A 19,529-nucleotide genomic window follows, 5' to 3' on the forward strand; every position below is an offset into this window, starting at 1 on the left:
CAACAAAATTTTATTCCTTAACTGAGTTCGGTTTCATGAATCCTAGAACGTCAATACGCTCAATTTTGCACCAAGTCTTATGTTAGCTTCAAATACTCTATGTATTTTCGTAAAGTTTTTTTTTTTTTTTCTTTTCTTTTCAAGTCTTCCTAGTTCTTCCTCTAACCCTTTTTCCTTGAACCTCTTTTCTCATAATTGTATTTTTTAATCGAAGCATCTATAGATCTTCAGCTCACTACGGTCTAATAATATTTTTCATTACTTGTAGTTGTATGTAAGAGGACAAGTTTAACTCTCGTGAATAATAGAATCCTGAAGTTTAATTCTTGTGAATTGTAAATTTGTAACTAAATTATTATAACGAACACCCGTTGTGCTGTATTAAAATCAGCGGTAGGCCCAAGCCCAAAAATAAGAAGGGTAGAGTGGGCCAAGTTTAAATAGTTGACAAGTCTTTAGAGACCCATTCAACAGCTCCCCACAATCTCAGGTAGTGTGGTTCGCAAATTCCAAATTTCAACTTCCATTTCATCTCTCGGTTGTTTGTTTCTCTCTCTTCTGTTGTGAATTACAGCCATTGCACAACTCCGGAGCCGACCTTTCTCCTCGAATCACAAGGTATAATTTCTTCTTCGCGGCCCCTAATTAATTAAATTTGTAAAACACAACTAATTTCATTGGTTATTGTTTTTTGTAAATTTAATTAATTTATTTTGTTTGATTGTTTTTGTGCAGGAAATCTGAGAGCTCTTTCGGTTCTTCTCAATGTGAGTATTTCTGGGTTTTTAATAATTTTGATATCCCATAAATGTCAGATTTGCAAATTTTAAAAATTTATAAAAATAAAATGGAAGATTTTTGTACTGTGATTAAGAAATCACAAACCCAAAGGGATTCCTTGGTCATTTTAATTAGTAATAATTAATAATATCGGATACTTGATTTCTGTATGCTTTCTTTTGATGAGGTATTCAATGGTCAGATTGTGTATTGTGGGTTGGTTGGCACCTATAAAGCATGGATATACGGTACGACATGACACGGTGATACGTAAAATCTCTAAAAACTAGAATACGATACGTCATGGAAAAGGGATACCTGTTCAAAAGGAATCTGTGTTACAAAATAAATACCCGTTTGTTTAGTAAATGACTATGGTTTGTAGTTGTAGAATGGTTGTTTACTTGTCCATTTCATATGTAACGTTCATTAACAATATTTGCTCAGGCATTGTTGTAGTTGCAAGAATGTGTTTGTTATTTTTGTTGGTCGGAACAAGTATGTGTTGGTAAAGGTTATCTGTCGTCGTGTAAACTTTAAACAATTATATTAATTTATCTCTTTTTGTTTACTCTATAAGGGCGGATGATGAACTTGTTGATCAAAAGAAGTATCTTGAGGAGTCTTGCCAGCCTAAATGTGTGAAGCCTCTGATTGAATATCAGGTAATTTACTGGTGTTATTCAAAAAATCTGTGTGTTGCAACTTCTAGCACCAGGAATTGGCTTTCGTATGAAATTGAAGTTGGATCTGATTATTTATTAAAATTACTAGCTTACTTTTAGATTCCTCATTTTGCTTCCCAAGATAGTCATATTTACCTGTACGGGCTTTTTTCTCTTTACCGATGGGGATTACAAACAAGAAAGGCTTCAAATATGTGTTTGCATGTGGTCTGATAAGTTAAAAATGCGTAAGTGTTCTAAGTTTTTCCATTTGTGGAAGCAATTTGGAGATGATATATAAATATCAAATTTAAAGTTAGTAATTGTAAGTTGTTACATGTATATCAGGCTAACATTATAAAGAGTAGTTGTGCAAAGGTTATAGCATGAAAGAAGGCTATCGGATGATCAAGATTGGAATTGTTGTAAATAAGTGATTAAGCAAGCTCTTTTAACATGTTTTAATTGGGGTTTATTGCGAGATGATGTTTGAATTGCAAAAAGAGGGAGACAAGCTAGATATATTGTATGCAATAGAGATTGAAATTTATCTTCAATGAAAGGATATTTCTTTTAGAAATAAAAATAAAAGATAGAGAATTCACTTTACAACGTACGTACACTGAGGATCTTCATAAGCTGCTATCTCTTCTCATCCACTAATGAGTAAGCCTGTCCTGGAAGGGACTGCAAAACTGTTTCAATTTCGGATAAGTTTGTGTGAGAAAAGGGAAAAAGTATAGAACATATACTTACTGAAGGATTTTTGTTATTCCTGAAGGGGTGTGGGTTATGGATGTTTTTATAATTTGAACTTTACTCAAGGGATTAAGTCTTACTGGACGGTGAAGCCCCAATCAAAATCTATATCACTTGAACCTGTTGACTTTTGGATTTACTGTGGAAATTGAATTTTACAATTTTGGAACTTATTGCGCTGTATGTAGCTCCATGAACATTGCAGACTTCTTGCCACAGTTATGCAGTGAAGGTGTGGATTTATAATCAGCAGAATGGCTGCTAGCATTGGAAAATTTCTAGCAACTTTAACTATCTAGCATCAGTTATTGCTCAACCTTAGAAATTATGTGGATAAAAATGTCTGCCTAACGCTTTGATGTCTACCCGTTATTCACCCTTTTCCCTCCTTCCATCATTAAGTGCTTTCTACTCTGTGTTGTCAATAATTTTGAGTGACAAGATTAAGTTGTTGAACTTTTTCTTCCATTTGTGTTTCCTTCTTCAAAAATTAAAAAGGAAATGGAATGCCATGATAATTGGAGGTCTTCGTTTTGATATACTTCAGCAGGTAGGGGGTTTTCACGTATTGATTTGAATGGACTAAAATTTGGTAATTGTACTGAAATTATTTGAACCTTTTTATTTGTTGTAGGCATGTGTTAAGAGGGTTGAAGGTGATGACACTGGAAACAAGCATTGCACAGGGCAGTACTTTGACTACATATCTTGTGTTGACAAATGTGTAAGTCTCATTTCATTTCATTATACTGTAGGAAAATTTTGTTCTCGCTCAGATGATGATCGTTGCCTTCTGCAATGCAGGTTGCGCCAAAGTTATTTCAAAAGCTCAAGTAACGGAGTCAGAGTTCTACGGTCTCCCCATCCCTTAATTGTTACTCTTTTACATTGGACATGAATTTTTAAACCGCGCCATGATGTTTGCCAGTTTTTGTTTCCAGCAACATTATTCAAATCTTGTCGAGAGGTCTTGAAATAGAATAAAAAGAGGATTTTGTGAGTTGGTTAATAAGGCATGCTGTTTTTGGATTTCATATAGCTAATAAGGTGAATTTTGCTAGTCTAAGTTTAATAGCACGGACCTCTTGTCATCCTGCTATCGACAATTATTGATTGATGGGAGAAGCAGTATCAGTCGTGCGTGGGCGGATGATGCTATAACACGGTTTATCTTTGTGCGCAATCTGTGATGTATGTCTGCAATATTTTGACAGCCGAGGTTGAAAGTTTTGTATGTCCTTGCAATATGTGATGTATGTCCTTGCAATATTTGCTTCGTCCCCTATACATTCAGCTTCCTTTTTCGAACAAAATGCCGAGTGCTGCCTTGGAATGGAGAGAAACTTAAGTGCAACCGAGTGTATTGTACAAACAATAGGAATACATGGGTTGCTTTTCACGGCCATGGCGGCACCGGAACTCTTTGGTGTCGACAGTAGTGCAGGGTTTACGTGGTGACTGATAATAATTCTTCTTGGCGTGTTGGAATGATCAATCGATGGCTTTTTCTTTCTTGATAAACATATGACTTATGCTTGGTGGATGAGTTGAAGGATCTGGGCAGCGGGCAGGCATGGGGAGAGGAAAGGGATGAAGGTGTGCGATGGTTGAATGTTTTTATCATGTTCGAGTTTTAATAATATGTTTTTTCCGATAAAAAAAAACATTCATGTCCGAGTTTGAACCTTTTATTTTTTTTGTATTTTTCGTTTTACAGATTAAATAAAATATAGTTTTGTAAGACCAATTCCAACCTTTAATTAAAATCTAAAATTTTAGTCCAAAAAATTTAAGTTTAATTCAATTTTTTTTCTTTCAACCTTTTTAGGTTAAATTTGTAGTATGAGATTATTAAATAATAATTTTAAGATAATTTTTCCCCTTAAAGTAACCTTTTTAAAAAAAAAATTATGTAGACTATAATTTAATTTTATAAACATTTTAATCTAAAAATATTAAGATTCTGATAAATATTGAAAAATTACAAAAACGGACGCCATGAAACTCGTGGGACACTAGGAAAAAAAATATAAAACACATAATAGATTTGTTATTTACTTACTTTAGCCGTTTGATTTAAATTTGGATCATTAGATCTTTTTTAACTATTGGACTTGATTATAACCATTTGATTCAATAAATTTATAAATATAAAACTAAAAAAAATATACATATACAGTGGGCCAGTCCTACTAACTCAGAGGAAATCTTAGCCTAAATTTGGCCAAAAATGAGTTTTGAACTAAAATCCTATTTGCGTTGGAACAAGTTTAAAACTTAAAATTTGAGTTTTTACTCTAAAGTCGAGTAGGTTTAAATATAAAAAGCTAAAAGCCGAATTCAGTATTTTCTTGAAAGTTTTCGGACGGATGCCCAAAGTGGTGGAAAATTAAAAAAAAAGCCCACCACAGCACCTTTTCCAATTTTCTTAGAAACCCAGAAGGCAGACTACCCGTACTCAACCCTAGAAGCTTTTAAGAGACAAATACGCTTATTTTTCTCGGTCTCTCTCTCCCTCCCCCGGAAACTCTCCGTCTCTCTGTCTCTCTGTCTCTCGATTGTAATCCATTCGAACCCGATCGTTTTCCTCCGCAATCCGTCGATTCTGTTGCTTCTACTCTCTCTACGCCGCCCCTAGTAAGCTCTCTCTCTCTCTCTCTCTCTCTCTCTCTCTACACACACACACACATATATGCGTGTGTATATTTTGTTTCGTGTTGGTTTAGGATCAAATTCTTGCGGTACTGCTTTATGGTTGTAAAATCTGGATCTATTTCTTTAGATTTCGAAACATACAATAGCTAAATATGTATGTTTGTGTGTGTATATATACATATGTGTGTGATGTGTGTTTGTATAATCTGTATTGATTGTGATTCTTGGTTTTGCGATTAGGATTTTGGAAGGGGCTTCGATAATTGTTGAAACAGATTATAATTTGTCGAAACCTTGATGGGTCGGAAGAAGCCGACTGCTCGTGACGATGAGAACCCGCAACCTGCTGCGGGTGCAAAGTCGAAGAAGAAGGCTGTGGTAATCGAAGACGATGAGTATTCTATTGGAACTGAGCTGTCTGAGGAGTCTCAGGTGCAGGAAGAGAAAGTTGCTGTCACTGGAAAGAAGGGCAAAAAGGGTAATTCAAAAGCTTCAAAGAAGGGCAGGGATGAGGACGACCTCGACGATGTGGGAAAGGGGGACGAGGGCGAAGATGAGGTTCCCCAAGTTGCTTTCACTGGAAAGAAGAAGGGAAAGTCGAAGAAGAGTGGTGGGAATAGTGTGGTCAGCGCTTCGAGTTTTGGGCTGCTTGGAGATGAAGAAGACGGTGTTGATGATGAGAAATCTGGGTTAACCGGTAATGATGAGGAGGATGCTCCAGTGGTGAGTTTTTCTGGCAAGAAGAAGGCTTCGAAATCGTCAAAGAAAACTGGTGATAGTTTGTTTACTGGGTCCCCTTTTGATGCGATTGGTGATGAAGGCGATAGTGATGTTGAGGTTGTTGATGGTTCTGTGGGTAAGAGTGAAGAATATGACGATAGTGAGAATGAAGATGAGCCTGTAATTTCTTTTACGGGGAAGAAGAAGCCATCCAAGGGTGGAAAGAAGGGCGGGAGTGTGTTTGCAGCAGCTAGCTTTGATGTTCTCGATGATGCAGATGAGGATAAGGATGAAAAGAAAGATGAGGACGATGAAGTTCTTCAGATTACATTCTCTGGTAAGAAAAAGAAGTCATCAAAGGGTTCAAAGAAGAGCGGTGGTAATTCTTTTAGCTCAGCCCTGCTTGATGAGGGGGATGATGAAGATACTTCAGTATCCGAACCAACTAGAGTTGGTGATGAAGATGAATCTGTGATTGCATTCACAGGTAAAAAGAAGTCTTCCAAAAAGAAAGGTAATGATGTTTTTACTGCATTGAGTGAAGATACAGATGTAATTGAACCGGAACAACCAAGTATCGAAACTAATAAAAGCGAAGCTGATGATTCTAAAACTAACAAGAGTAAAGAGGTTCCAGAAACTTCAAAAAGTAAGAAAAAAAAGAAGAAGAGTGGACGGACTGCTCAAGAAGAAGATGACTTGGATAAAATTCTTGCTGAGCTAGGTGAGGGTCCTACAACATTGACCCCAGCTGAGGCTACTATGAAAGAGGAGAAAGTTGAGGTTCAACCTGATCCGGTTGCCCCGGTTGATGCTTCTGGTGAAAAGGAAGGTGAACAAGAGACTGTGGAGTCTGCTGCCGCAAAGAAGAAGAGAAAGAAGAAGGAGAAGGAAAAGGAGAAAAAGGCAGCAGTGGCAGCGGGGACTGCTACTGCTCCCGTGGTTACTAAGGATGATAAACAAGAAGAAACCCAAATTGAACCCACAGACCCCAAGAAGAAGGAAGTGAAAGGTAAAGTAGCAGATAAGAAACTTCCAAAACATGTGAGGGAGATGCAAGAGGCTCTTGCTAGGCGACAGGAACTAGAAGAGAGATTGAAAAGGGAAGCAGAGGAGAAACAGAGGAAAGAAGAAGAGGAGCGGCGTAAGCAGGAAGAACTTGAGAGGGAAAAGGAGGCGGCCAGGATTCTGAAAAAGGAAAGGGAAAAGGAGAAGCTACAAAGGAAGAGACAGGAAGGCAAGATTTTAACTGCGAAGCAAAAAGAAGAACAACGCAGGCGGGAGGCAATGAGAAACCAGATACTTGCTAATGCTGGGGGTTTGCCTCTCCCTACCACAGACAATGAGAAAAAGGCTAAACGGCCTATGTATCAGAAAAAGAAGACAAAAGCAGCACCCATTCATGCAAATGGTGCAGCTTCTGCGAAGCCAGTGGAAAACCTAGAAGAGGGAGACCAGCAGGACACTATCCCCGAGCCAGAGTCTGGGGAATTTGACAAGGTTGAAGATGTAGAGTCACTGGATCTGGAGGATCAATCTGAAGTTGCTGAATCTGTTAAAGAGAATGGAGTGGAAGAAGAAGAAGAAGAAGAAGATGACGATGATGATCCTTGGGATGTTAAGAGCTTTGATGATGTTAACCTTTCTGTTAAACGTGGATTTTCTGATGAAGAGATTGACTCTGAGCCTGAACCTGTTGCAAAAAAAGACATAAAGAGTTCAGGTGCCAAGCCATCAGTTTCTGCTCAGAAAACCGTTCCTTCTCAACCAATAAAATCTCAGGATGGTGAGGATAAGAAAAAACAACCTGATAATGACGTTGACAAAAGTAAGAAGAAAAGTGTTACTGTTAAAAAAGAAGCGCCAACTTCTAATGCTGACCCCAAGGAGAGTGGAGATAACCTTCGTTCACCTATTTGTTGCATTATGGGCCATGTTGATACTGGTAAAACTAAGCTGCTGGATTGTATCAGAGGCACAAATGTTCAGGAAGGTGAGGCTGGAGGTATTACTCAGCAGATTGGAGCAACATATTTTCCTGCTGAGAACATTCGTGAGAGGACTAAAGAACTGAAAGCTGATGCGAAGCTGAAGGTCCCTGGTCTGTTGGTCATTGATACCCCCGGGCATGAGTCATTCACTAATTTACGGTCACGGGGCTCAGGTTTATGTGATATTGCTATATTGGTTGTTGACATTATGCATGGCTTAGAGCCTCAGACAATAGAGTCACTCAACCTTTTGAAAATGAGGAATACGGAATTTATTGTTGCACTAAATAAGGTGAGGTTTATGGTCAATTCTACTGTCCAGATCTCTACTACTGTCGGCTCATAAATGTTTAATTTTTGTTTTCTGGAATTCAAATTGTTAGGTGGACAGACTCTACGGGTGGAAAACCTGCCGCAATGCACCAATTGTGAAAGCAATGAAGCAACAATCTAAGGATGTACAAAATGAGTTCAATATGAGGCTTGTACAGGTCTTGTGTGCTGCAACTTTGTCTTTAGTTCACTTTATATGTTTGACCTTTGGTGTTTCTAAAATTTCAATTGTTTGTATGGTTTGCCAGATTATCACTCAATTCAAGGAGCAGGGTTTAAATACTGAATTGTATTATAAGAATAAAGAAATGGGGGAAACCTACAGTATTATTCCTACAAGTGCCATTAGGTATGGCTTGTGGAATAACCTTATCTTTTAATTTTTAGTCTCTACTGCAGAGGTTTTTTTAGTAATTTGCTCTCCACTATGTCCTGAAATATGGGTTTTGAATATTGCAGTGGTGAAGGAATACCAGATTTGCTATTACTATTGGTTCAGTGGACGCAGAAAACTATGGTTGAGAAACTCACTTTCAGCAATGAAATCCAGGTTTAATATATTTTCACCTTGTTTCCGGTAATGTAAAGGTGCTTAACTGTTTATATGTGAGTTGATGGGGGGCTGTTCTTGTGAACCAGTGTACGGTTTTGGAGGTTAAGGTTGTGGAAGGCCTTGGGACAACAATTGATGTTGTATTGGTTAATGGTGTGCTTCATGAAGGAGATCAAATAGTGGTTTGCGGCATGCAGGCAAGAATCTAAAACCTTTTCTGTGACAATTTTTGTAAAGTCTGACTATTATAAAACTATTTTCAATATTTGCTTTAGAATTGCTGGCAAATGATTGTAGGTAACATGTGATGTATTTTACACGTAATTATTATTATTGATATCAATTTTTTGTCTCTTTTAGGGACCTATTGTTGCTACAATTCGATCTTTATTGACTCCACATCCAATGAAAGAACTTCGTGTGAAGGTAGGTTTTTTTCTTTTCTTTTCAACTTTTTTCTGCTTTTTGTCATGCATTTACAATTAGCTATTTAGTGATTCTGGTATGAGAATGAAATCTGTTGCTCCCAGTGAAAGTCCACTGAAGAGCAAGTAGAACAGCATAAAGTGCTACATGCACATATTAGCGGTTCGCTGATCATGTGTTCAAAAAAGGGAAAATATTGATATTATCATAAAATAGAAGGTTCAAAATTTGATATAGGCGAACAAGTAAGACACGAGGTACAGGTAAATCCTGGACATCTAAAGAAACAGCAGCCAAACTATTCTGGTGAATCCAAATACATCTCATGTAACATCAGCCAACATATCTGTGAAAAACTCGGTGGAAAGTGAAGCCCACAAGATGCCAAAGTGATTCCTACCCCACAATGGATCTGCTTCATGGTGCATGCACCTCTAAAAATGTCCTGTTCCTAGGTATTGCCATTGGGTGCATTTCCAAAAAACAGTAACAATGCTTAGTTTCAGGTTCAGGTTAAATTGTTTGCCTACGATAGTGCTCCTTATGATTTAAGTGCCGCAGTGCTGCGTTGCTTTGGACTTTTCTGTGTGATTACAAGCATTGCATTGTTCCTCAATGCTTGTTTGATTTTTTATTTTTTTTTTTGTTTTCTTTTTCATTTTCATTTTTCTTTTTGTAATTTAAAAAAAGCTTTTAGAGAAGAGTGGCGCTATTCCCACCCCACATTTCCTATTTTCACTCTACATTTGAATATTGTTTATCCCAAATGGACCTGTACATAATAGTACTTTAAAGGGAGAAAATAAAATATGTAAAATTACATAACACAAAAAATGGAAGGAAACAAAGATATTGAGGCTAATATGACTGCTAATGGAACCAGGTAGTTTTGTAGAAGAGTGGAAGAGAGCCGAAACTGATGTTTGAATGCTCCTTTTCTATTATAGACAAGTAATGTAAAGAAAAATGGAATTAAGTAATAGCTACAGAAGTAAAGTAGGCATGTTTGGCTGAATTAAGTAATAGCTACAGGAGGGAAGTCCAGCCTGTCCAGAATTGGACCTGACTGATTCATAAATATCTTTTTTAAACTTGATGGGGGTGAGAAAGGAGGTGAGGGCATTTTGGCAATGCAAATAGTAGACTGATATCTTATAAAACTTGATGGGGGTTAAAAAATATGGAGGGTGGGTTCAGTGCCATTTTCGGATAATTATTCTTGATAAACTAGTTTAGGACAAAATGATGTTTGTAGGAATTCTACGTAGTTTGGATAATGGTTCATTTCGGATTCCAGTTCTGATAACTATTGAATACATTTGGTTTATCAAATATTTGATTTCTTTTCATTGTGCAAATCCAATTCAGTGGGATCTAAGGTTCACTTTTTTTTTTGTCCATAAACAACATTCCATGTTGGCATCAGATGACGATTCTATGGATCTTTATTTCAGGGAGCGTATCTGCATCATAGTGAAATCAAGGCTGCACAGGGTATCAAAATTGCAGCACAGGTAAATTTATGTTGAAATCAAGGCCAATCCAGTTCTACCTATCTGAACTCCTGTTGTGAGATTTTCTTTGATGTTTGTTTTACGCAGGGTCTTGAACACGCTATTGCTGGTACTGCCCTACATGTGGTAGGGCCTCATGATGACTTGGAGGATATCAAGGAAACAGCTATGGAAGACATGAAGTCAGTTTTGAATAGAATTGACAAGACTGGTGAGGGAGTTTGCGTACAAGCATCTACTCTAGGTTCCTTGGAAGCATTGCTAGAGTTTTTGAAAACACCAGCTGTAAACATTCCTGTTAGTGGTATTAGCATAGGCCCTGTACACAAAAAGGATGTCATGAAGGCCAGTGTAATGCTTGAAAAGAAAAAGGAGTTTGCCACCATCTTGGCATTTGATGTCAAAGTTACACCAGAGGCCCGAGAAATGGCAGACGATTTAGGTGTGAAGATTTTTATTGCTGATATCATCTATCACTTGTTCGATCAATTTAAGGCATATATTGACAATATTAAGGAGGAAAAGAAGAAGGAATCTGCTGATGAAGCTGTCTTTCCTTGCGTGCTCAAGATTATGCCCAACTGTGTTTTCAACAAGAAGGATCCAATTATCTTGGGGGTTGACGTTCTCGATGGCATTTTGAAGGTATTATTATATGGACTCCATTTGGTTTACCCAGCTCTTTAGTGGGATATGATTGTTTACCATCTTAATTTGTCTCTCTTTTTTATTTTCTCTTAAAAGTTCTTTATTAATTCTTTTGTTTGGATACTTAACATTTAAAATATCTGATAAGAGACTTAAAATGGAATATTGCCGCAAGTAGAAGGATTCTGTAATTTTCAAGGAGTTAGTAGGGTTGTTGGATGTATAACGTAGGCAGTGGAAACAGTTTATTTGAAAAAACTGTGACAAAGTGTTCCCCAGGAACCTGCTAAGGTTCCCTAGGAACTGCTAAAGCCTAAAGATGTAACTCTGGTAGTCTGGTAGATTGATTTAAAGGATTTGCAGTGTTAGCTTGCTCAGTTTTTCTAATCTTCCTTACCTTCATCATATGAATACTAGTTCTTGAATAGTGTCTAATAAATGTTTGCTAGTTCTGTTTTTGGTTTAATATGAACGAGTCCAACTCCGGCTATGTCTGATTTTTTTTTCCTACACCTTTCAAAGTGTTGTATTGTATCAATTACATGTTCGTTAATTAAGTTCAGCTCCGATTGAACTACAATCCCATGAAAATTAGGTATACTGGCTAAAAATTCTTATTATTTTTATTATATGCTCTTTGCAGGTGGGTACTCCAATTTGTATTCCTCAAAGGGATTTTATTTCTATTGGGCGCATTGCATCCATTGAAAATAACCACAAACCTGTTGATATGGCGAAGAAGGGGTCGAAATTAGCCATTAAGGTATGAATGTATGATATCGCTTGACATGTATATGTGCGGACACACCACACGTGTTGCTAGTCGGTGTTGCATTTCTGCAACCTTGGATGTTTGTTTCTGCTGCTTTTTTTTGTCGTGGGTAAATCTGTCCTGTCAAAATGGCTTATATCCATCATTTATGATTAGTGTGTTGTAGATACTTGGGTTTTTGTTAGATCAATGACTTTTTGTATGAGAAATGTCTAAGCAATGCTGAACACTGTTTGATATTAGCTATCATTACAAGTGTAAGTGCTATTGACGGATTTTACTATAAATTTTTAAGGAACTGCGCACACATTTTTTATGTAATATGAACTCTTTCACAGGGTTCAGGAGTCGTATAATAGAATCTTTGTAATTTGACTTTATTCCACGGCCTATTGTCTATAGTTGTGAAATAACATTGCCTTTTAGCCATATGTGTTGGGAGGAAAAGGATGATAGAATTTGTAGGCATCAGTAAAAACTCTCCTATGAGGTTCATGTCCTTTGAGGTTTGATTCCTACGTTGTTAATTGATATTTGAATCCGACGGTGATCTGGTTCTTACCTACTATTGTTTTCCTCGGTGATTGTGGCTAGCTGATTGTGTGCTAATTTTGTCATCTGGATTGGCTTTGTTATTGCGGTTGTGATCTTGCCTTTAGTTTGTTTGATTGCTTTTTGTTTTTTGTTTTTTTTGTTTTTTTTCTCTCTCTTTTCTAGCTGACCATTTCTTAATACTGTTGGTCTTGGCTTTCCCTGTGTTTTGTAGCTGATCATTTGGAGTTTGTTGTGTTTCTTCTGATTTTTCTCTTACTCTCTCTCCAACTTAATTCTTTGTAATGGTGAAAAGAAACCTCTACACTTAATTGTCCTTGTGCTTATTGCAGCTTTCTTCTTGTGTTTTTGCAGATTATTGGGTCAAATTCCGAAGAACAGCAAAAGATGTTTGGTAGGCATTTTGAGATTGACGATGAACTTGTCAGCCAAATCTCAAGGAATTCGATTGATGTACTTAAAGCGAATTACCGAGTAAGTTTCATTTTCTCATACAGTTTACCTTTTGGACGATGTAATGTGAACCATCATTATTAACTGTAATTTAAACATGCAGGATGAACTGTCAATGGACGAGTGGAAGCTGCTTGTGAAATTGAAGAAACTTTTCGAGATTCCATGAGAAAAGCTAGTGCTATATATCTGAGCAAATTCTTTTTTTGCACGACACTCGGAGGCTTTACTGACTTCAGCTGCAATCAGAAAGGATACCAAGGTTCGTTGCGGATCTATTTTTGATCGTAAGTGGCACAAATACCTTTGGGCACTTAAATTCAAGGCAATCATATGTGAAGGGGGAGAAGAAGTTCCGGTTAGCATTTCCATGAGGTCATTTTTCCAAGAGTCCGCATTGCATTTTTTGTCCATGTAGCGTCGATACTTTCTTTTGCCACTTCGAACTTTAGTTTCTCTAGAGTTTATGATACCACCCTATGCCGTGGCAAGTTGATCCAAGTTGATATTGATGGAAGAAAATATGTTTCGGCCTCACGCGACCGCTGCTTTGGATGAGTAGCGGTTGATTTGTCATGCCGAAACAGTTTTGTTCAGTCCTCTTGGATAACCCGACAGGAATGATCTGAATTCGACAATAAAGCTGTAAGGTTGTAGGCACGTATGTATGTTATCGTTGTTTTGCTAACGGTATAATACAAGGAAACGTCAAATAGAAATTACTCTCTTGGTGCCCTCATTGATTTCTCGATGGTTCGATCCTGAGGACCTCAACGCTTTTGCCTCTGTACGCGAATGACTCTACTTTGGAAGAGAAATGCCAAGAAAACTCTCTCAAGGGGGACTCTACATGTGCTTTCTGTCACCTCATCATTTTGCACTATGTTCTATAATGTTGTCACGGGAAACACGAGGCGACGGAAAGTACATGGAGAGTCTTAGCATTTCTTGACTCTGGAATAATACAATTTTGTTCTAGTGTTTTAACCCTCGGTGCTTCCTTGAACGCTTTCCTTCCATACTTGGAATACTAGAGAGTGTAGTATGTGTTGGTTAAAAACATAATTAGGGGTGCAAATTGATACGGTGTTTCTCAGTTTGACGTTAACATCTTATGAATTTATACATTCGAACCTTTTTATTTTATTTTATTTTTTTCTTTTAAATCTGAATATTTTCAAAAAATTGAAATGTCGTGCATTTAGACATTTCAAGACGTCTTTGCAGTGTTCAGAATGTATTCTGCTAGTTTGTTTTCTGAAATATTCTAGCTTTATTATAGTTATTTGCCAAAATTATTTATTGGAAAGTTTTGTAGTTTATTGTTAGTTTTGAATACCTTTTATTCATTATTTTTATGTTAATTATATCATAAAAATAATTGAATTTATACGTAGGTTTATCCCAAATATTAAAAAATAAAATAAATTGTATGTACGGAAAAGTTCGAGAATACTAAAATCTTGTAAATAGATGAATTTCAAAAATTTCAAGATTATTCTGATTTCGAAAATTTTGAAATTGAAAATTCTGATATGATTCGATTTTGAAATTTTGGAATAAAATTAAAAGGCTTTGTTTCCAATTTGATCCATCCCAAAATCATTTCCAAACATAATGGATAAATCACATGGTGTGGCTGTTGATGTGGCAACATGGAGAGAGATTTCAACTTAAATTTCTTCTTATATTTAACGATTGATTCTATCTAGCTAATTATCTAGTGTGATTGGCTACCATCTTAATGAGTTTAATTAAGCTCCTTGCAAATTGATACCATGAATTGTTACTTAGAGGTAGATGCCATCCATGCTCTAGGATTCATGTACGATGTAAGGGTAATGTTTTGTTTAGCTAATATAGAGTTGTAGTTGAACTTAAGTCTAACGGTAAGAATTATATCAACTTCTTTGGAATGATATATATTATGTGTTTATTTTGTATACTATCTTAACATCTGTACACCTGCGATTACAAATATTTTTTTTTTTGGTCTCTTTTGGGGACCTATCAATCGCTACTAATATTGTTAAGCTTTGTTCTATATAAAAAAATATTGTTAAGCTTTGTTCTTCAGTTTCTGTTTAAGTTCTTAGAATTATAGTTCTATGGTGTAATAGACGGCTAGGATTATAACATCTCAAGAGTGCATAGCACTATGGCAGCTGTGCATGGTTGAGTAAACATGTGCAGTCCATGCGAGGAAGCTTAGAATTCTTGACTCGTGTAGAGCGTGTGAAACTCCGATGGGTCATCTTTGTTTTCCTTGCTTCTCGGATCTGTTTTTCACACTTAAAGAGTGTTTGTAATCGATTTTAGTCAATGAAACTGTCGGAGCAATGTATTCCATTCTTCTTCCTCCTTGAGAACTCTGTGATTTCTTACTTAAATTAATCAATCAATTCATCATTCAAACAACCAACATAAAGAAGTGATTTATTCATACCATTTTTTCTCTTTATGCACATTTTAATATTTTTATTTTTAAATTGAATAACTTAAAAAGAAATTAAGGGAAATAAAAAGATAGATGCATGAGGAGTGAAGTGTACGAAATTACATCTCATACTACAATAAATTTTTTATTATTACTGGAACACGGGTGGTACTTCACGTGTTTTTAATTTAAGTGGTGGGAAATTGTATTTTTTAAGTTATTAAGTTTTTAACACACATATCTCACAATTTGTATAATAACATGTGGTGTACCACCTTGTGTTCCGATCACATTGAAAAATCTCTCCTCATACTACAAATATGCGTTTCATTTCTTTAAGAAGTTACATCTCACTCCCGACGAACATCTTATCTTTCATTACACAAAATCCAACAGGGAAAAATAAAATAAAATAAGAACCAAAAAAAAAAAATTAACGAAAAATCTTGTAGGACAATATTAATGGGCGTCAGATCAAAGGGTCTCATAGCCCACTTGAGCCAATCAACTTGGTTAACCCAAAGGTAATAGCCATGGCCATCCAACCTCCAACCAAAACCCTCATCACTGATCTCATAACTGGTGCCTTCCCCAACTTAGCCCCCAACCACCCAAACACCACCAAAGCCAAGCTCACAGCCGCGGCCACAACTCCTAACCTCACCTTATACCGCCTTATAAACGACGCTGCTAGCAATGGGACCATTGCTCCCACTGAAAACGCCAGTGCTGATGCAGCTGCTGCTTGTAAAGGGTTGGGCAGACCCTCCTCATCATCTCCATCGCCACCATCATCTTCTACCACGTGTACTTCTTGGTTCTTTTTCTTTTTCTGATCGTCCCTTTTCATTTGAGCCACCTCTATGTCCAGCTGGGAGTACACGGAGACAAACTCTCCAATGGCCATGCTACATGCCCCAGCGACTAGTCCGGCGAATCCGGTTAGTATCATGGCCTTAAAGTCTTGTTTCACAGCTCCAACTCCCATCATTAACGACGCAGTTGAGATTAATCCATCGTTGGCACCTAGGACGGCGGCGCGGAGCCATTGGGAACGTTTGGAGTAGTCAAACTCCTTTTGGTCTAGGGTTGTTTGGTGCTCGAGGTCGTTTGTGGTCATTGGGATGGCACACTTGCCTGCACTTAGGGGTGATTGGCTGTTTGGCGCCATGCAAAAATTAACGGGAGAAGCGGATAATGAGGAATTAGGGTTTATGGGTGTGTTGTGGACTGAGGAAGAGAGTAGAGAGATATTGGAGAAGTGTGGAGGACACATGCACGCTCTCAACAAGGGTATTTATGGAGGGAGAAGTTCAATCATGGAGGCAAAGGTGGGTACACTAATTGAAAAAAGAATTGAAAAAAGCAAAGTGTGTTTACCTAGTGCTATTGCTTTCGTTATATAAGATACCACTATAAACATTTTCTTTGCTTCATTTTAATTTAAATAGAAGAAGATGAATACTTCAGATTTAGGAAAAAAATATTAATATAAGAAGATGAGTTTATAATTTGACTAATTTCACCAAAAAATAGGGCGGGAAACAAACTCTTTCCGAAAGAAAATATAATTTAAAAGCAGATGGGATACATATATATCTCTAAATTTCCTTGTTTTGTAATACGAGTTATGATGCTTAAATTTTTGACAATATGGCTGATTTCAAACTATTGAAAGCAAATAAAATCGGGATTACTTGCACCGCATGCATGCATGCATGTTCTTGAAGCTTGATCTCGACCGACTTTGCCTCTAACGCAATTGTACAATAAGCTTCAAATATCTGAGATTAAGACGGAAAAATTGGCGATTAGAGCTAACAGTATAACGTAATCAGCAGACCGGAAGAGATTAGTGATGAGGAAGAAGAGCAACACAAAAAACAAACAACTTTACCAACATCAAATTTTAAGAGGAAACGTAAGACTTCCAAGGCAGTTACACCGGAAACAAGTCCACATGCAAAGCATGACACTATCAAACAAAGACAAAAAGAGGCAACACAAATCCTGATTAACCTTTTTTCCTTTACAAATATGAAAACAGAAGCAATAATTCAGGCTTTCCCTTCCCTTTATCTCCTTTTCTATTTCTTTCGGTTATGTTATTGCTATTATTATTATTATTATTATTATTATTTTGTTTAATTATATAGCTTCTTTTCATGTAGCTTAGCCCGTTCATGGGCATGCATAAGCACAACTACGTATACCTTCTTATTTGGTGCGATGTTGAAGTATATGCTGTAATCACCAAAATCTGTGCCAGAAAGAAAAAAGAAGGTCCAATTTGTAACCAAAATTTGTGCCAACAAGAAAAAGGACCTAAATCACCTGATTCCATGTGCATGCATATGAAACAAATTAGAGTGAACTACCGTGTAATGTTCTCTTAGTAAACTGTTCGAATGATTTGATATGATTATCGATCTGGAATCTCCGTTGAGCTGCCATACGGATCCAGTGTAATCAGAAATCATCAAGCTATAAGTTCTCTGTCAATCCTTTGGTGGGAATTCTTTTAATAAAATTCTCTAGTAGTATCATGGCGTTGCAAGAGGTTTCAAAGTCGGGATAACTCTCCGTTTTGATAAATAAAATATGGTGAAGACCTAGCTATAAATCTTGGGGTCGGTTTTCAATCATGCATGCCACAATACACCAACTTAAATATTAAGTACAAGGAGTCGTCCTGGGATGGACTTTTGGTACTGGTGAATCACACGATGATAGTAGGAGGAAAACTCAAATACCTCTGTGAGTTTTTCTATCTCCCAAAATAGTGGACTACGGTGATTTCGTCGCTAACTGGTCCCTTTTTTAAAAAAAATTACGAGGGTTTGGACCTTCATATATCTTTTAGGTCAGAATTTACTAAATTTTGATAAATAAAAAACCTACTAAAATGATCAACAATGGATTGCTGAGGAAGAAAGCACCGAGTGTGGAAAAGAAAGAGTGGGGATTAGATAATTTAAGAAAAAGGAAGACCTTCTTGATTTTATATTCAGTCAAAAAAACGAATTAGGGTTTCCTTTATCTTCTCGCCCTTTCTTTTCAGCGTCCCACACACTCCCACTCAAATCACTGATTGTTTTTTTGATAATGTGAAGACCAAAATTTTAAATTAAATTTTGTAAATCAAATGATGTGGTTGTTGATGATTGAATTATTACTCAAGTATTGATTAACGTGCTTATTTTATATTGGTGACACATCATTTAATTTGAGAATTTAATTTAAAATTTTGATCTACCTAGCTAGCATTACTCTTGTTTATTTATGCTCATTTTGGGATAACAAATGGCTTTTGTGTACAAATACAAAGGGAGCGTTGAGAGAGAGTGAAAGGTGCAATCACACATAGCCCCTAATTTGAAGGAGTTCTAAAAAAAATTTGTCATGCTATATATAAGAATAAATTTATTTCTATTATACACTTTAAATTCATTTTCACTCCTCATAAGTGAAAACTTTATCCTTCTAAATATAAAAATTTGGAGTCACAATGAGATATTTGGAGTGCCAATAACAATACCCTAAATTTTGTTTTTCAATTTATTATATAATAATGCTATATATTCACGTGTTGTTTTTTCTTGTTTTGTTGTTTAAGATTGAACTACTTTTGATTATTTAGAGAATATTATGTTTTGTAGCTCTTTTCTTATTGTTTAATATATATTTGTAAGTTAGTGAGTCTTAAAATTTGTTTTTTTTTTCTTTTTTAACATTAATATGTTATTCTACTCTTTTTTAAAAAAAAAAACTATTTTAAGGACGTGTCATTTTATAAATTTCGCACAAAACCTTCATAAGACGCCAAGTACCGTATCAAATAAACTTCGAAAATATGTGCATATATTTTTACTTTTGTCAGTGGACCACCAAATTGTTTTGTCTACTTGAAGCCAAAATCTCCCCGATCATGGCCACGCAACAACTTCGGATATTAGGTAGCTGAAAATATATTTAAAGTAGGGTATCCAAACAATTGGTTTATCAGATCACGATAATCTTTGTTTTTATTTTTATATTTTTTGAAGCTTTAATGAAAAGGGTTTAGGCTGAGTTTATTTTAACCAAAAATTATGTTATAATTTTATTTAATGAAAAAGAATTAAATTTTAATGAAAAACTCTTAAATTTTAATAAAAAGGACAAGGGAGCTTAAATTTTAATGAAAATGACACGATTTGAATAATAAATTTTTTTTTAAAAATGACCAAACGCACGTGCCTCCAGCACAAACATTGTTTATGAAACTGAAC

At 36.2% G+C, this 19,529-nt stretch overlaps 2 protein-coding genes and 1 pseudogene across 2 annotated transcripts; 2 read left to right on the forward strand and 1 right to left on the reverse strand.

The window, feature by feature from the left end:
- The first annotated feature begins 465 nt into the window (after positions 1-465).
- LOC137724360 (cytochrome b-c1 complex subunit 6-1, mitochondrial) lies at positions 466-3,216 on the forward strand. Its single transcript, XM_068463110.2, has 5 exons — positions 466-618; positions 736-767; positions 1,361-1,445; positions 2,839-2,928; positions 3,009-3,216. Coding segments are annotated over exons 2-5 (210 nt in total). The 5' UTR covers positions 466-618; positions 736-765; the 3' UTR covers positions 3,042-3,216.
- Positions 3,217-4,546: 1,330 nt separating this feature from the next.
- On the forward strand, positions 4,547-13,560 carry LOC137724391 (uncharacterized). The gene is made up of 12 exons (XM_068463137.2): positions 4,547-4,841; positions 5,100-7,862; positions 7,954-8,061; positions 8,152-8,252; positions 8,363-8,453; positions 8,543-8,653; positions 8,817-8,882; positions 10,337-10,396; positions 10,484-11,041; positions 11,688-11,807; positions 12,723-12,842; positions 12,925-13,560. Exons 2-12 carry the CDS (start codon positions 5,157-5,159, stop codon positions 12,988-12,990), a joined length of 4,107 nt encoding a protein of 1,368 aa, XP_068319238.2. The 5' UTR covers positions 4,547-4,841; positions 5,100-5,156; the 3' UTR covers positions 12,991-13,560.
- A 2,005-nt stretch (positions 13,561-15,565) lies between these two features.
- On the reverse strand, positions 15,566-16,549 carry LOC137723119 (vacuolar iron transporter homolog 4 pseudogene; annotated as a pseudogene).
- Positions 16,550-19,529: the final 2,980 nt, after the last annotated feature.

Source organism: Pyrus communis, chromosome 5 (genome assembly GCF_041283825.1).
Source record: "Pyrus communis isolate YQ-2024b chromosome 5, ASM4128382v1, whole genome shotgun sequence".
NCBI lineage: Eukaryota > Viridiplantae > Streptophyta > Magnoliopsida > Rosales > Rosaceae > Pyrus > Pyrus communis.

Bases quoted from the DNA above. Each gene is read 5' to 3' on its own strand.
- LOC137724360 (XM_068463110.2), top strand. The intron at 1,446-2,838 runs GTAATTTACTGG...TATTTGTTGTAG, and splicing joins AGCCTCTGATTGAATATCAG to GCATGTGTTAAGAGGGTTGA. The intron at 2,929-3,008 runs GTAAGTCTCATT...TCTGCAATGCAG, and splicing joins TATCTTGTGTTGACAAATGT to GTTGCGCCAAAGTTATTTCA.
- LOC137724391 (XM_068463137.2), top strand. From the start codon at position 5,157: ATGGGTCGGAAGAAGCCGACTGCTCGTGACGATGAGAACCCGCAACCT. The intron at 8,454-8,542 runs GTTTAATATATT...CTTGTGAACCAG, and splicing joins CTTTCAGCAATGAAATCCAG to TGTACGGTTTTGGAGGTTAA. The intron at 10,397-10,483 runs GTAAATTTATGT...TGTTTTACGCAG, and splicing joins GTATCAAAATTGCAGCACAG to GGTCTTGAACACGCTATTGC.